At 53.6% G+C, this 18,446-nt stretch overlaps 1 protein-coding gene across 2 annotated transcripts in view; it reads left to right on the top strand.

The window, feature by feature from the left end:
- IGSF8 (immunoglobulin superfamily member 8) overlaps positions 1 to 18,446 on the top strand; it is a 35,585-nt gene that overhangs the window by 11,380 nt on the left and 5,759 nt on the right. Inside the window, exons 4-5 of one of the 2 annotated variants that reach the window (XM_069949479.1) lie at positions 91 to 513; positions 6,082 to 6,492. In XM_069949479.1, the coding sequence (XP_069805580.1) occupies positions 91 to 513; positions 6,082 to 6,492 (834 nt within the window). The remainder of the gene's footprint in view (positions 1 to 90; positions 514 to 6,081; positions 6,493 to 18,446) is intronic. The other variant, XM_069949480.1, reaches the window with a different exon arrangement.

Below are 18,446 nucleotides of genomic sequence, written 5' to 3'. Positions count from 1 at the left end.
TGCAGGAGAAGGAGCTTCATACCCCAGGGATAGTAGGGCTGGGGGGTTGCACGGTGAGCAGTCTGACGTTGTCCCTTCTCCCCGCCGCAGAGTCTCAGCTGAAGGTGTCCTCCGCCCCCCGGGAGCTCCACGTCCAGTCTGGGGAGGTGCTGGAGATGTTCTGCAATGCCTCTATGCCGGTGCCCCCTCCTCCAGACGTGGTCTTCTCTGTGGAATGGTGGGTGACCTCTGGGCCGGACTCTCAGGGTCAGATGGTGTCCTCCATGTCTGCTGAGGCGGTGGTCACCCTGGGGGATCAGTACGTGGGGCGAGAGGTGGGGGTGAGGCACATCTCTCTGGAAAAGATCTCCGCCTCTCCCGGCTGCTTCCGGCTGAGAATCTACTCTGCCCAGCCCAGCGACGTGGGCTCTTACAGCTGCCAGGTCCGAGCGTCTATGTCCTACCTGGGGGCCCGACTGCAGGAGGTGGCCAGGAAGACCTCACCCAGCCTGAGAGTGCTCATGAGACCGCAAGGTGAGAAACATCCTTCACTCCTACTGCATACTGTGACCGCTCTTACTGTAAAGACTGCATACTGTGAACGCTCTTACTGTAAAGACACCCCATGGCCGCTCTTAGTGGAGAGAAGCCCCAAGGCCATCGCCCCGCGGTCGCTGCCTTTACAGTAGAGGTGCCCAACCACCCCCGCCTTTACAGTAGAGCCGCCCCTGTCCTTACAGTAGAGATGCCCTGCGGCCGCCGCCCTTACAGTAGAGATGCACCCCCGCCCTTACAGTAGAGACACCCCTCTGCCACCACCCTCACAGTAGAGCCGCCCCCGCCCTTACAGTAGAGACGCCCCGCGGCTGCCGCCCTTACAGTGGAGACGCCCTGCGGTCACCGCCCTTACAGTGGAGACGCCCCGCGGCCGCCGCCCTTACAGTAGAGCCGCCACTGCTCTTCCAGTAAGGCCGCCCCCGCCCTTACAGTAAAGACGCCCCGCGGCTGCTGCCCTTACAGTAGAGACGCCCCGTGGTCGCCGCCCTTATAGTGGAGACTCCCTGCAGCCTGCCCTTACAGTAGCGCCGCCCCCTTCTTACAGTAGAGCTTCCCCGCCGCCCCCGCCCTTACAGTAGAGCCGCCCCCGCCCTTACAGTAGAGACGCCCCGCCCTTAAGTAGAGACGCCCCGCCCTTACAGTAGAGACGCCCCCGCCCTTACAGTAGAGACGCCCCCGCCCTTACAGTAGAGATGCCCCCGCCCTTACAGTAGAGCTTCCCCGCCGCCCCCGCCCTTACAGTAGAGACGCCCCCGCCCTTACAGTAGAGACGCCCCCGCCCTTACAGTAGAGACGCCCCGCCCTTACAGTAGAGACGCCCCGCCCTTACAGTAGAGCCGCCCCCGCCCTTCCAGTAGAGATGCCCCTCCGCCCCGTCCTTCCAGTAGAGACGCCCCCGCCCTTACAGTAGAGCTGCCCCCGCCCTTACAGTAGAGGCGCCCAACCACCTCCGCCTTTACAGTAGAGCCGCCCCTGTCCTTACAGTAGAGATGCCCTGCAGCCGCCGCCCTTACAGTAGAGATGCACCCCCGCCCTTATAGTAGAGACACCCCTCCGCCACCACCCTCACAGTAGAGACGCCCCGCGGCCGTCGCCCTTACAGTGGAGACGCCCCGCCGCCCTTACAGTGGGGACGCCCGCGGCCACCGCCCCACCGCCCTTACTCTTACACAGCCCTTACAGTAGAGACGCCCCATGGTCGCCGCCCTTATAGTGGAGACTCCCCGCGGCCTGCCCTTACAGTAGAGCCGCCCCCGCCCTTACAGTAGAGACGCCCCGCCCTTACATAAGCGCCGCCCCCGCCCTTACAGTAGAGCCGCCCCCGCCCTTACAGTAGAAACGTCCCGCCGCCCCCACCCTTCCAGTAGAGACGCCCCGCCGCCCCCGCCCTTCCAGTAGAGACGCCCCTCTGCCCTGTCCTTCCAGTAGAGCCGCCCCCGGCCCGCCGCCCCTGTCCTTACAGTAGAGCCGCCCCCGCCCTTACAGTAGAGCTGCCCCCGCCTTTACAGTATAGATGCCCCGCCGCCCCCCCTTACAGTAAAGACGCCCCCCGCCCTTACAGTAGAGACACCCCGTCCTTAGAGTAGCGCTGCCCTTACAGTAGACGCCGCCGCCGCCCTTACAGTAGAGCCGCCCCGCCGCTTCCGCCATTACAGTAGAGCCGTCCCCACCCTTACAGTAGAGACGCCCCGCCGTCCCCACCCTTATAGTAGAGCCGCCCCCGCTCTTACAGTAGAGAAGCCCCGCCATTACAGTAGCGCCACCACCGCCCTTACAGTAGAGACGCCCCGCCGCCCCCGCCCTTACAGTAGCGCCGCCCCCGCCCTTACAGTAGCGCCGCCCCCGCCCTTACAGTAGCGCCGCCCCCGCCCTTACAGTAGCGCCGCCCCCGCCCTTACAGTAGCGCCGCCCCCGCCCTTACAGTATAGACGCCCAGCCGCCCTTCCAGTAGAGACGCCTCGCCGCCCCTCCCCTTCCAGTAGAGATTCCCTTGCCCTTACAGTAGAGCCGCCCCGCCGCCCCCGTCCTTACAGTAGAGACGCCCTGCCGCCCCCGCCCTTACAGTAGAGACGCCCCCGCCCTTACAGTAGAGATGCCCCCGCCCTTACATAAGCGCCGCTCGCCCTTACATAAGCGCCGCCCCGCCCTTACAGTAGAGACGCCCCGCCGTCCCCGTCCTTATAGTAGAGCCGCTCCCGCCTTAACAGTAGACAAGCCCCGTCCTTACAGTAGCGCCGCCCCCGCCCTTACAGTAGAGACGCCCCCGCCCTTACAGTAGAGACGCCCCCGCCCTTACAGTAGAGACGCCCCGCCCCCCTTACAGTAGAGACTCCTCGCGGCCCCTCCCCTTCCAGTAGAGATTCCCTTGCCCTTACAGTAGAGACGCCCCGCCGCCCCCGTCCTTACAGTAGAGACGCCCCCGTCCTTACAGTAGAGACGCCCCCGCCCTTACAGTAGAGACGCCCCCGCCCTTACAGTAGAGACGCCCCGCCCTTACATAAGCGCCGCCCCGCCCTTACAGTAGAGCCGCCCCGCCGCCCCCGCCCTTACAGAAGAAACGCCCGGCCGCCCCCACCCTTCCAGTAGAGCCGCCCCCGCCCTTCCAGTAGAGCCGCCCCCGCCCTTCCAGTAGAGACGCCCCTCCGCCCCGTCCTTCCAGTAGAGCCGCCCCCGCCCGCCGCCCCTGTCCTTACAGTAGAGACGCCCCCGCCCTTCCAGTAGACGCCCCTCCGCCCCGTCCTTCCAGTAGAGCCGCCCCCGCCCTTCCAGTAGAGACGCCCCTCCGCCCCGTCCTTCCAGTAGAGCCGCCCCCGGCCCGCCGCCCCTGTCCTTACAGTAGAGACGCCCCCGCCCTTAAAGTAGAGCCGCCCCCGCCTTTACAGTAGACGCCCCTCCGCCCCGTCCTTCCAGTAGAGCCGCCCCCGCCCTTACAGTATAGATGCCCCGCCACCCCCCCTTACAGTAAAGACGCCCCCACCCTTACAGTAGACACCCCGTCCTTAGAGTAGCGCCGCCCTTACAGTAGAGTTGCCCCCGCCCTTACAGTAGAGCCGCCCCCGCCCTTACAGTAGAGCCGCCCCCGCCCTTACAGTAGGGCCGCCCCCGCCCTTACAGTAGAGCCGCCCCCGCCCTTACAGTAGAGCCGCCCCCGCCCTTACAGTAGGGCCGCCCCCGCCCTTACAGTAGAGCCGCCCCCGCCCTTACAGTAGAGACGCCCCCGCCCTTACAGTAGAGACGCCCCCCCCCATACAGTAGAGACGCCCCGCCCTTACATAAGCGCCGCCCCCGCCCTTCCAGTAGAGCCGCCCCCGCCCTTACAGTAGAAACGCCCCGCCGCCCCCACCCTTCCAGTAGAGCCGCCCCCGCCCTTCCAGTAGAGCCACCCCCGCCCTTCCAGTAGAGACGCCCCTCCCCCCCGTCCTTCCAGTAGAGCCGCCCCCGGCCCGACGCCCCCGCCCTTACAGTAGAGACGCCCCCGCCCTTACAGTAGAGACGCCCCCCCTTACATAAGCGCCGCCCCGCCCTTACAGTAGAGCCGCCCCGCCGCCCCCGCCCTTACAGTAGAAACGCCCCGCCGCCCCCACCCTTCCAGTAGAGCTGCCCCCGCCCTTCCAGTAGAGCCGCCCCCGCCCTTCCAGTAGAGACGCCCCCGCCCTTACAGTATAGATGCCCCGCCGCCCCCCCTTACAGTAAAGATGCCCCCACCCTTACAGTAGACACCCCGTCCTTAGAGTAGCTCCGCCCTTACAGTAGAGCCGCCCCCGCCCTTACAGTAGAGCCGCCCCCGCCCTTACAGTAGAGCCGCCCCCGCCCTTACAGTAGAGACGCCCCCGCCCTTACAGTAGAGACGCCCCCGCCCTTACAGTAGAGCTTCCCCGCCGCCCCCGCCCTTACAGTAGAGACGCCCCCGCCCTTACAGTAGAGCTTCCCCGCCGCCCCCGCCCTTACAGTAGAGCCGCCCCGCCGCCCCCGCCCTTTCAGTAGAGCCGCCCCCGCCCTTACAGTAGAGCTTCCCCGCCACCCCCGCCCTTACAGTAGAGCTTCCCCGCCGCCCCCGCCCTTACAGTAGAGCCGCCCCCGCCCTTACAGTAGAGCCGCCCCGCCGCCCCCGCCCTTACAGTAGAGCCGCCCCCGCCCTTACAGTAGAGCCGCCCCCGCCCTTACAGTAGAGCTTCCCCGCCACCCCCGCTCTTACAGTAGAGCCGCCCCGCCGCCCCCGCCCTTACAGTAGAGCCGCCCCCGCCCTTACAGTAGAGCCGCCCCGCCGCCCCCGCCCTTACAGTAGAGCCGCCCCGCCGCCCCCGCCCTTACAGTAGAGCTTCCCCGCCGCCCCCGCCCTTACAGTAGAGCCGCCCCGCCGCCCCCGCCCTTACAGTAGAGCCGCCCCCGCCCTTACAGTAGAGCCGCCCCGCCGCCCCCGCCCTTACAGTAGAGCTTCCCCGCCGCCCCCGCCCTTACAGTAGAGCTTCCCCGCCGCCCCCGCCCTTACAGTAGAGCCGCCCCGCCGCCCCCCGCCCTTACAGTAGAGCCGCCCCGCCGCCCCCGCCCTTACAGTAGAGCTTCCCCGCCGCCCCCGCCCTTACAGTAGAGCTTCCCCGCCGCCCCCGCCCTTACAGTAGAGCCGCCCCGCCGCCCCCGCCCTTACAGTAGAGCCGCCCCCGCCCTTACAGTAGAGCCGCCCCGCCGCCCCCGCCCTTACAGTAGAGCTTCCCCGCCGCCCCCGCCCTTACAGTAGAGCTTCCCCGCCGCCCCCGCCCTTACAGTAGAGCTTCCCCGCCGCCCCCGCCCTTACAGTAGAGCCGCCCCGCCGCCCCCGCCCTTACAGTAGAGCCGCCCCCGCCCTTACAGTAGAGCTTCCCCGCCGCCCCCGCCCTTACAGTAGAGCCGCCCCGCCGCCCCCGCCCTTACAGTAGAGCCGCCCCGCCGCCCCCGCCCTTACAGTAGAGCTTCCCCGCCGCCCCCGCCCTTACAGTAGAGCTTCCCCGCCGCCCCCCGCCCTTACAGTAGAGCCGCCCCGCCGCCCCCGCCCTTACAGTAGAGCCGCCCCCGCCCTTACAGTAGAGCTTCCCCGCCGCCCCCGCCCTTACAGTAGAGCCGCCCCGCCGCCCCCGCCCTTACAGTAGAGCCGCCCCGCCGCCCCCGCCCTTACAGTAGAGCTTCCCCGCCGCCCCCGCCCTTACAGTAGAGCTTCCCCGCCGCCCCCGCCCTTACAGTAGAGCCGCCCCGCCGCCCCCGCCCTTACAGTAGAGCCGCCCCCGCCCTTACAGTAGAGCCGCCCCCGCCCTTACAGTAGAGCTTCCCCGCCGCCCCCGCCCTTACAGTAGAGCTTCCCCGCCGCCCCCGCCCTTACAGTAGAGCCGCCCCCGCCCTTACAGTAGAGCTTCCCCGCCACCCCCGCCCTTACAGTAGAGCTTCCCCGCCGCCCCCGCCCTTACAGTAGAGCTTCCCCGCCGCCCCCGCCCTTACAGTAGAGCCGCCCCCGCCCTTACAGTAGAGCTTCCCCGCCACCCCCGCCCTTATAGTGATTATTCTTTTCCCCTACAGAAGTTGTGGTGAATGCTGTGGCGTTTTGGGACTCCACCTCTGTCTATTACGGCGACACGGCCATCTTGCTCTGTAACATCTCTGTGGCGTTCCCCGTGCCCTCTCTCTATTCTGCTGTCAGCTGGTGGGTGGAGCTTGCGGGGGAGGAGCCAGATGAGAGAGCCGGAAGACTCCTGGGATCGGTCAGCCGCCAGGGTGTGTCAGAGTCCGGGAGCCGAAACTCTGGGGGAGAAGTCAGCACCGACAAGGTGGGAGCGGAGTGTCACCGGCTGCGTCTCTACAACGTCCGGGCTGAGGATGAGGGCTCCTACCACTGCACCGTCACCGCCTGGCTGCAGTACCCCGACCACAGCTGGTACAACGCCGCCTCCGCCCGCTCCAACACCGTCACACTCTACCCCTATGCCCGGGGTATGTATAGCAGAGTGGGGAGGGCTGTGTGATGATGGAGGGGGGGGGTGCTGTGTGATGATGGAGGGGGGTGCTGTGTGATGATAGAGGGGGGTGCTGTGTGATGATGGAGGGAGGTGCTGTGTGATGATGGAGGGGGGTGCTGTGTTATGATGGAGGGGGGTGCTGTGTGATGATGGAGGGGGGTGCTGTGTGATGATGGAGGGGGGGTGCTGTGTGATGATGGAGGGGGTGCTGTATGATGATGATGGAGGGGGGTGCTGTGCGATGATAGAGGGGGGTGCTGTGTGATGATGGAGGGGGGTGCTGTATGATGATGATGGAGGGGGGTGCTGTGTGATGATGGAGGGGGTGCTGTGTTATGATGGTGGAGGGAGGGGCTGTGTGATGATGGAGGGGGTGCTGTGTTATGGTGGAGGGAGGTGCTGTGTGATGATGATGATGGAGGGGGGTGCTGTATGATGATGATGGAGGGGGGTGCTGTGTGATGATGATGGGGGGGGTGCTGTGTTATGATGGTGGAGGGGGTGCTGTGTGATGATGATGATGGAGGGGGGTGCTGTGTGATGATGATGATGATGATGGAGGGGGGGTGCTGTGTGATGATGATGATGGAGGGGGTGTTGTGTGATGATGATGGAGGGGGTGCTGTGTGATGATGATGGAGGGGGTGCTGTGTGATGATGATGGAGGGGGTGCTGTGTGATGATGATGATGGAGGGGGTGCTGTGTGATGATGATGATGGAGGGAGGTGCTGTGTGATAATGATGGAGGGGGGGTGCTGTGTGATGATGATGGAGGGGGGGGTGCTGTGTGATGATGATGGAGGGGGGTGCTGTGTGATGATGATGATGATGGAGGGGGGTGCTGTGTGATGATGATGAAGGGGGTGCTGTGTGATGATGATGGAGGGGGTGCTGTGTTATGATGGTGGATGGGGTGCTGTGTGATGATGATGATGGAGGGGGTGCTGTGTTATGATGGTGGAGGGGGTGCTGTGTGATGATGATGATGGAGGGGGGTGCTGTGTGATGATGATGATGGAGGGGGGGTGCTGTGTGATGATGATGGAGGGGGTGCTGTGTTATGATGGTGGAGGGGGTGCTGTGTGATGATGATGATGGAGGGGGGTGCTGTGTGATGATGATGATGGAGGGGGGTGCTGTGTGATGATGATGGAGGGGGTGCTGTGTGATGATGATGATGGAGGGGGGGGTGCTGTGTGATGATGATGGAGGGGGTGCTGTGTGATGATGATGGAGGGGGTGCTGTGTGATGATGATGATGGAGGGGGGGTGCTGTGTGATGATGATGGAGGGGGTGCTGTGTGATGATGATGGAGGGGGTGCTGTGTGATGATGATGATGGAGGGGGTGCTGTGTGATGATGATGATGGAGGGGGTGCTGTGTGATGATGATGATGGAGGGAGGTGCTGTGTGATGATGATGGAGGGGGGGTGCTGTGTGATGATGATGATGGAGGGGGTGCTGTGTTATGATGGTGGAGGGGGTGCTGTGTGATGATGATGATGGAGGGGGGTGCTGTGTGATGATGATGATGGAGGGAGGTGCTGTGTGATGATGATGGAGGGGGGGTGCTGTGTGATGATGGTGGAGGGGGTGCTGTGTGATGATGATGATGGAGGGGGGTGCTGTGTGATGATGATGATGATGGAGGGGGGGTGCTGTGTGATGATGATGATGGAGGGGGTGTTGTGTGATGATGATGGAGGGAGGGGCTGTGTGATGATGATGATGGAGGGGGTGTTGTGTGATGATGATGGAGGGGGGTGCTGTGTGATGATGATGGAGGGGGTGCTGTGTGATGATGATGGAGGGGGTGCTGTGTGATGATGATGGAGGGGGTGCTGTGTGATGATGATGATGGAGGGAGGTGCTGTGTGATGATGATGATGGAGGGGGTGTTGTGTGATGATGATGGAGGGGGTGCTGTGTGATGATGATGATGGAGGGGGTGTTGTGTGATGATGATGGAGGGGGTGCTGTGTGATGATGATGGAGGGGGTGCTGTGTGATGATGATGGAGGGGGTGCTGTGTGATGATGATGATGGAGGGGGTGCTGTGTGATGATGATGATGGAGGGAGGTGCTGTGTGATAATGATGGAGGGGGGTGCTGTGTGATGATGATGGAGGGGGGGGTGCTGTGTGATGATGATGGAGGGGGGTGCTGTGTGATGATGATGATGATGGAGGGGGGTGCTGTGTGATGATGATGAAGGGGGTGCTGTGTGATGATGATGGAGGGGGTGCTGTGTTATGATGGTGGATGGGGTGCTGTGTGATGATGATGATGGAGGGGGGTGCTGTGTGATGATGATGATGGAGGGGGGGTGCTGTGTGATGATGATGGAGGGGGTGCTGTGTTATGATGGTGGAGGGGGTGCTGTGTGATGATGATGATGGGGGTGCTGTGTGATGATGATGGAGGGGGTGCTGTGTTATGATGGTGGATGGGGTGCTGTGTGATGATGATGATGGAGGGGGGTGCTGTGTGATGATGATGATGGAGGGGGGGTGCTGTGTGATGATGATGGAGGGGGTGCTGTGTTATGATGGTGGAGGGGGTGCTGTGTGATGATGATGATGGAGGGGGGTGCTGTGTGATGATGATGATGGAGGGGGGGTGCTGTGTGATGATGATGGAGGGGGGGTGCTGTGTGATGATGATGGAGGGGGTGCTGTGTGATGATGATGATGGAGGGGGTGCTGTGTGATGATGATGATGATGGAGGGGGGTGCTGTGTGATGATGATGATGATGGAGGGGGGTGCTGTGTGATGATGATGATGGAGGGAGGTGCTGTGTGATAATGATGGAGGGGGGTGCTGTGTGATGATGGAGGGGGGTGCTGTGTGATGATGGAGGGGGGTGCTGTGTGATGATGGAGGGGGTGCTGTGTGATGATGGAGGGGGTGCTGTATGATGATGATGGAGGGGGGTGCTGTGTGATGATGGAGGGGGGTGCTGTGTGATGATGGAGGGGGTGCTGTATGATGATGATGGAGGGGGGGTGCTGTGTGATGATGGAGGGGGTGCTGTGTGATGATGGAGGGGGTGCTGTATGATGATGATGGAGGGGGGTGCTGTGTGATGATGGAGGGGGGTGCTGTGTGATGATGGAGGGGGTGCTGTATGATGATGATGGAGGGGGGGGGTGCTGTGTGATGATGGAGGGGGTGCTGTGTGATGATGGAGGGGGTGCTGTATGATGATGATGGAGGGGGGTGCTGTGTGATAATGGAGGGGGGGTGCTGTGTGATAATGGAGGGGGTGCTGTGTGATGATGATGGAGGGGGGTGCTGTGTGATGATGATGGAGGGGGGTGCTGTGTGATGATGGAGGGGGGTGCTGTGTGATGATGGAGGGGGGTGCTGTGTGATGATGATGGAGGGGGGTGCTGTGTGATGATGATGGAGGGGGGTGCTGTGTGATAATGGAGGGGGGTGCTGTGTGATGATGATGGAGGGGGGGTGCTGTGTGATAATGGAGGGGGGTGCTGTGTGGTGATGATGATGGAGGGGGGGTGCTGTCTAATGATGATCATGATGGAGGGGGTGCTGTGTGATGATGATGGAGGGGGGGTGCTGTGTAATGATGATCATGATGGAGGGGGTGCTGTGTGATGATGATGGAGGGGGGGTGCTGTGTGATGATGATGATGGAGGGGGGTGCTGTGTGATGATGATGATGGAGGGGGTGCTGTGTGATGATGATGATGGAGGGAGGTGCTGTGTGATGATGATGATGGAGGGAGGTGCTGTGTGATAATGATGGAGGGGGGGTGCTGTGTGATGATGGAGGGGGGTGCTGTGTGGTGATGATGATGATGATGATGGATGGTACAGAGGACAGGAGCAAAACCTGCACCCGAGGACCCCCCCCCCCCCCCCCCCTAATTACAGAGTCCTTAGAGTGTACAGAGGAAAGGAGCGAGACATGTACCCTGAGGATCACTGATCTGACACACAGGCCCGGCCTCTCACATACTGAGGTCATCGAGGATCCAGTTGGAGAGATGGAGGTCCACTCCAACAAGGGCCTGTTTTTCTCACAGTTGCTCCGGCTGTATGGTGGGCTGTAGAGGAAGAAGGGAAAGGGGGAACATGATGGAAACCATTATATATGTTACAGGAGGAAGAAGGGAAAGGGAGGACATGATGGAAACCTTTATATATGTTACAGGAGGAAGAAGGGAAAGGGGGGACATGATGGAAACCTTTATATATGTTACAGGAGGAAGAAGGGAAAGGGAGGACATGATGGAAACCTTTATATATGTTACAGGAGGAAGAAGGGAAAGGGAGGACATGATGGAAACCTTTATATATGTTACAGGAGGAAGAAGGGAAAGGGAGGACATGATGGAAACCTTTATATATGTTACAGGGGGAAGAAGGGAAAGGGGGGACATGATGGAAACCTTTATATACAGTATGTTACAGGAGGAAGAAGGGAAAGGGAGGACATGATGGAAACCTTTATATATAATGGTCAGGAGGGAAGAAGGGAAAGGGAGGACATGATGGAAACCTTTATATATAATGGTCAGGAGGGAAAAAGGGAAAGGGAGGACATGATGGAAACCTTTATATATGTTACAGGAGGAAGAAGGGAAAGGGAGGACATTATGGAAACCTTTATATATGTTACAGGGGGAAGAAGGGAAAGGGAGGACATGATGGAAACCTTTATATATGTTACAGGAGGAAGAAGGGAAAGGGAGGACATTATGGAAACCTTTATATATGTTACAGGGGGAAGAAGGGAAAGGGAGGACATGATGGAAACCTTTATATATGTTACAGGAGGGAAGAAGGGAAAGGAGGGACATGATGGAAACCTTTATATATGTTACAGGAGGAAGAAGGGAAAGGGAGGACATTATGGAAACCTTTATATATGTTACAGGGGGAAGAAGGGAAAGGGAGGACATGATGGAAACCTTTATATATGTTACAGGGGGAAGAAGGGAAAGGAAGGACATGATGGAAACCTTTATATATGTTACAGGAGGAAGAAGGGAAAGGGGGGACATAATGGAAACCTTTATATATGTTACAGGAGGAAGAAGGGAAAGGAAGGACATGATGGAAACCTTTATATATGTTACAGGGGGAAGAAGGGAAAAGGGAGGACATGATGGAAACCATTATATATGTTACAGGAGGAAGAAGGGAAAGGGGGGACATGATGGAAACCTTTATATATGTTACAGGAGGAAGAAGGGAAAGGGAGGACATGATGGAAACCTTTATATATGATACAGGAGGAAGAAGGGAAAGGGAGGACATGATGGAAACCTTTATATATGTTACAGGAGGAAGAAGGGAAAGGGAGGACATGATGGAAACCTTTATATATGTTACAGGAGGAAGAAGGGAAAGTGGGGACATGATGGAAACCTTTATATATGTTACAGGGGGAAGAAGGGAAAGGAGGACATGATGGAAACCTTTATATATGTTACAGGAGGAAGAAGGGAAAGGGGGGACATGATGGAAACCTTTATATATGTTACAGGAGGAAGAAGGGAAAGGGAGGACATGATGGAAACCTTTATATATGTTACAGGAGGAAGAAGGGAAAGGAGGACATGATGGAAACCTTTATATATGTTACAGGAGGAAGAAGGGAAAGGGAGGACATGATGGAAACCTTTATATATGTTACAGGAGGAAGAAGGGAAAGGGGGACATGATGGAAACCTTTATATATGTTACAGGGGGAAGAAGGGAAAGGAGGGACATGATGGAAACCTTTATATATGTTACAGGGGGGAAGAAGGGAAAGGAGGACATGATGGAAACCTTTATATATATTATAGGAGGAAGAAGGGAAAGGGAGGACATGATGGAAACCTTTATATATGTTACAGGAGGAAGAAGGGAAAGGGAGGAGATGATGGAAACCTTTATATATATTACAGGAGGAAGAAGGGAAAGGGGAGACATGATGGAAACCTTTATATATGTTACAGGAGGAAGAAGGGAAAGGGGGACATGATGGAAACCTTTATATATGTTACAGGAGGAAGAAGGGAAAGGGGGGACATGATGGAAACCTTTATATATGTTACAGGAGGAAGAAGGGAAAGGGAGGACATGATGGAAACCTTTATATATGTTACAGGAGGAAGAAGGGAAAGGGGGACATGATGGAAACCTTTATATATGTTACAGGAGGAAGAAGGGAAAGGGGGGACATGATGGAAACCTTTATATATGTTACAGGAGGAAGAAGGGAAAGGGGGGACATGATGGAAACCTTTATATATGTTACAGGAGGAAGAAGGGAAAGGGAGGACATGATGGAAACCTTTATATATGTTACAGGAGGAAGAAGGGAAAGGGGGGACATGATGGAAACCTTTATATATGTTACAGGAGGAAGAAGGGAAAGGGGGGACATGATGGAAACCTTTATATATGTTACAGGGGGAAGAAGGGAAAGGGAGGACATGATGGAAACCTTTATATATGTTACAGGAGGAAGAAGGGAAAGGAGGGACATGATGGAAACCTTTATATATGTTACAGGGGGAAGAAGGGAAAGGAAGGACATGATGGAAACCTTTATATATGTTACAGGAGGAAGAAGGGAAAGGGGGGACATGATGGAAACCTTTATATATGTTACAGGAGGAAGAAGGGAAAGGGAGGAGATGATGGAAACCTTTATATATGTTACAGGGGGAAGAAGGGAAAGGAGGACATGATGGAAACCTTTATATATGTTACAGGAGGAAGAAGGGAAAGGGAGGACATGATGGAAACCTTTATATATGTTACAGGAGGAAGAAGGGAAAGGGGGACATGATGGAAACCTTTATATATGTTACAGGAGGAGGAAGAAGGGAAAAGGAGGACATGATGGAAACCTTTATATATGTTACAGGAGGAAGAAGGGAAAGGGGGGACATGATGGAAACCTTTATATATGTTACAGGAGGAAGAAGGGAAAGGAGGACATGATGGAAACCTTTATATATGTTACAGGAGGAAGAAGGGAAAGGGGGGACATGATGGAAACCTTTATATACTGTATGTTACAGGAGGAAGAAGGGAAAGGGAGGACATGATGGAAACCTTTATATATGTTACAGGAGGAAGAAGGGAAAGGGAGGACATGACGGAAACCTTTATATATGTTACAGGGGGAAGAAGGGAAAGGGGGGACATGATGGAAACCTTTATATATGTTACAGGAGGAAGAAGGGAAAGGGAGGACATGATGGAAACCTTTATATATGTTACAGGGGGAAGAAGGGAAAGGGGGGACAGGATGGAAACCTTTATATATGTTACAGGGGGAAGAAGGGAAAGGGGACATGATGGAAAACTTTATATATATTATAGGAGGAAGAAGGGAAAGGAGGGATATGATGGAAAACTTTATATATGTTACAGGAGGAAGAAGGGAAAGGGGGGACATGATGGAAAACTTTATATATGTTACAGGAGGAAGAAGGGAAAGGGGGGACATGATGGAAACCTTTATATATGTTACAGGAGGAAGAAGGGAAAGGAGGACATGATGGAAACCTTTATATATGTTACAGGAGGAAGAAGGGAAAGGGGGGACATGATGGAAAACTTTATATATGTTACAGGAGGAAGAAGGGAAAGGGAGGACATGATGGAAACCTTTATATATGTTACAGGAGGAAGAAGGGAAAGGGAGGACATGATGGAAACCTTTATATATGTTACAGGAGGAAGAAGGGAAAGGGGGGACATGATGGAAAACTTTATATATGTTACAGGAGGAAGAAGGGAAAGGGAGGACATGATGGAAACCTTTATATATGTTACAGGAGGAAGAAGGGAAAGGAGGACATGATGGAAACCTTTATATATGTTACAGGAGGAAGAAGGGAAAAGGAGGACATGATGGAAACCTTTATATATGTTACAGGAGGGAAGAAGGGAAAGGAGGACATGATGGAAACCTTTATATATGTTACAGGAGGAAGAAGGGAAAGGGGGGACATGATGGAAAACTTTATATATAATGGTCAGGAGAGAAGTTTTTTAATAAACTAAACACAAAAAGAAGATGAGACAGTGAGAAGTTATTGGGGGAACCATTAGAAGAAATGTGAGAAAATATTACTACTGAAAGAGTAGTAGATGCGTGGAGGAAACATCTTTAGTTGTGGTTGGTAAATCTACAGTAAGGGAATGTAGCTGCCAGGTATATACATCTGTCTATCTGCCGGGTATATACATCTGTCTATCTGCCTGGTATATCCATCTGTCTATCTGCCTGGTATATATATATCTGTCTATCTGCCTGGTATATCCATCTGTCTATCTGCCGGGTATATATCTGTCTATCTGCCGGGTATATACATCTGTCTATCTGCCTGGTATATCCATCTGTCTATCTGCCGGGTATATACATCTGTCTATCTGCCTGGTATATCCATCTGTCTATCTGCCTGGTATATATATCTGTCTATCTGCCTGGTATATCCATCTGTCTATCTGCCTGGTATATACATCTGTCTATCTGCCAGGTATATATATATCTGTCTATCTGCCTGGTATATACATCTGTCTATCTGCCTGGTATATATATCTGTCTATCTGCCTGGTATATACATCTGTCTATCTGCCGGGTATATATATATCTATCTGCCGGGTATATATCTGTCTATCTGCCGGGTATATACATCTGTCTATCTGCCGGGTATATCCATCTGTCTATCTGCCGGGTATATCCATCTGTCTATCTGCCGGGTATATACATCTGTCTATCTGCCTGGTATATACATCTGTCTATCTGCCTGGTATATACATCTGTCTATCTGCCTGGTATATATATCTGTCTATCTGCCTGGTATATATCTGTCTATCTGCCTGGTATATATATATCTGTCTATCTGCCAGGTATATATATCTGTCTATCTGCCTGGTATATATCTGTCTATCTGCCTGGTATATCCATCTGTCTATCTGACGGGTATATACATCTGTCTATCTGCCAGGTATATATATCTGTCTATCTGCCTGGTATATCCATCTGTCTATCTGCCTGGTATATATATATCTGTCTATCTGCCAGGTATATACATCTGTCTATCTGCCTGGTATATACATCTGTCTATCTGCCTGGTATATATATCTGTCTATCTGCCGGGTATATACATCTGTCTATCTGCCTGGTATATCCATCTGTCTATCTGCCTGGTATATATATCTGTCTATCTGCCGGGTATATACATCTGTCTATCTGCCGGGTATATATATATCTAAAGAAGATGATGGCTCCCAGCTCCGTAAAAAATTAGTTAAACTTTATTATATATGCATCTTAAAACAAAAACAAACAGGCTAAAAACATCAGCGCCGACGCGTTGCAAGGTTATACCTCTTAATCATGGCAGTTCAAACAGTGTAGTGTCCTCCTTTTTATAGGCAAGATGCTAGTCTCCATACCATGGACCGCCTACCAAGCGTCACCTGTCCAAGGTGGAGATCACATGACTTCACAAAGGAAAGGGAAGGGAAAGGGAAGGTAAAGGTAGGGGAGGGGGGAGGAAAGGGAGGGAAGGAAAGGGGGAGGGGAAACATAGATAGGATCATGTAAACAGTAACATTTAATATATGTAGTATAGATCTGATTTTAGGTTAAGACCTTTTGGATACCGTGTATTAAGATACAAGATCCAATAGGCCTCTCTTTTCCTTAGGATCTGTACCCAGTCACCTCCCCGTGAAGGTTTATTTCTAGGGCACAGATAGAGAGGCCCATGGTGTCCCCTCCGTGACATTCTTTAAAATGTCTGGACAATCCTGAGACTGATTTTTTAGTGCCTAACTCACTATGTGCACGGATGTCCGTTATATGTTCACTAATCCGTGTTTTTAGCATCCTTTTCGTTGACCCGACATATTGTAATTTGCACAAGGTGCATTCTGCCACATAGATGACGTAGGTGCTAGCACAATTAATAAAAGATTTAATATTGAATGTATGTCCCGTACTGTATGAAGTTATTGAGAGTTGTTTTTTGTTTGTAAATTTACATAAGGGGCATCTTTGTCCTCCACATTTGTGGAAACCCGTAGTTGTTAACCAGTTTGTGGTCTTTCCAAGGGCATTTATGGTATTAAGATCGCTTGGGGAAAGTATGTTACCCAGGGTTTTACCCCTTCTTGCCACACATCTCACTCCTGCAGAAAGTAATTTTTCACATTTAGAGTCTTGAAAAAGCATGGGAACATATCTTTTTATAATGTTGCTTATTTCTGCAAATTGGGGACTATAAGTTGTTGAAAATGTGAGTTGGTTGTCCCTGGATGTTAGGGCACCATTCACATTTTGATCACTATCATTTCTACTAATCCTCCGTTTCTCCCTATCCGCCAAGTGGTATGCTCTATTATGTGATTCGGCCACTCGACGTGCCCTTTCAATGATAGAGGTATTGTATCCTCTCATTTTGAGTCTGCCAGTGAGTTCCATAGCCGCTTTCTCATAATTGGCATCTGTGGAGCAATTTCTGCGAGTTCTAATGAACTCCCCCACCGGCAGATTTCTGGTGACATGACTGGGATGACTGCTACTTGCCTGTAGTACTCCATTACCAGATGTAGGTTTTCTGTACAGGCAAGTAGAAATCCGTCCATTGTTCAGGCTCAATTCCAGATCTAGGAACGCAATGGATTTTGCATCAAAATGGTGAGTGAATTTTAAATTAAAAGTATTGCCATTGATATATTCAACGAAATCGAGTGCATGTCTCTCGCCTCCACGCCAAACCAGGAGGAGGTCGTCAATAAACCTGCCGTACCATAAAATACATTGACTGTACGGATTATTGGAATTAAACAAAACGACCTCCTCCCAGTAAGCCATGAATATATTGGCTAGTGAAGGCGAGAAACACCCACCCATCGGGCAACCATTGGTTTGCAAAAAGAAACGATTTCCAAAAGAGAAGAAATTATTTTTGAGTAGAAATTCTACCACTAGTATCAAATAGTCACATAATATTTTATCGTATATGCTGTATTTGTGTAAATGATACTTAAGCGCCACAATGGCCATGTCATGGGGTATACTGGGGTAAAGGGCTACTACATCGCATGAAAGCCATGCCCCTCCCTCCATACATGGTAGATGTTCAATCGCTGCCAATAGGCTTTTACTATCTCTAATAAAGCCTATAGTTCTTTTTGCTAGTGGTTGTAGATATTCGTCTGTCCATTTACAAAGGCGTTCCAGGAGAGATCCAATGCCTGCTACAATAGGGCGGAATGGTGGGGGAAAAACCCCCTTATGTGTTTTGGGGAGTGCATGAAAAATGGCCATGACAGGGTATTCCGGGATAAGATAACGTTGTTGTTTGTGACTGAGAATACCTAACTCCACTCCTGTATCTATTATGCTTGTGAGTTTTTTAGTTATAATATTAGTGGGGTTAGAGGTTAGTTCTCTATAGGTGGATGAATCTGATAGGATTTTTTCTATTTCCCTTACATATAAGCCATGATCTAGCACTACTACAGACCCACCCTTGTCTGACCTGCGTATTACAATATTGGAATTATGTGCCAGTTCACACAGTGCTTGTCTTTCCCCTTTAGTGAGGTTATCTCCTTTTATCCCCAAACCAGACTTGTTTTTGAGAACAGTAAGTTCCTCCTCTATTTTATTTTGGACAATATCCATGATAGGTGCCCTGGAATTAACTGGATAGAAGTCTGGGTTGGGGATAGCAGAGTGAGGTAAACTTCTAACGGTGTTCTGATCACAAAAACCCTGGGCTCTTAGATCCAATAATGTTAATACAGACATTTGCTCACAAAAAGACATAGATAGAGGTATACAATCTTGACCAATTTCATTTAGATTATTTACATCACTGGAAAAGTCTCCCATAACCTCCTCCTCATTATAGATACTGTCCTCTATCCCTTCGC

This window comes from Dendropsophus ebraccatus, chromosome 13, assembly GCF_027789765.1.
Source record: "Dendropsophus ebraccatus isolate aDenEbr1 chromosome 13, aDenEbr1.pat, whole genome shotgun sequence".
NCBI classification, from domain to species: domain Eukaryota; kingdom Metazoa; phylum Chordata; class Amphibia; order Anura; family Hylidae; genus Dendropsophus; species Dendropsophus ebraccatus.
This window is presented reverse-complemented; position numbering and strand designations above follow the sequence as displayed.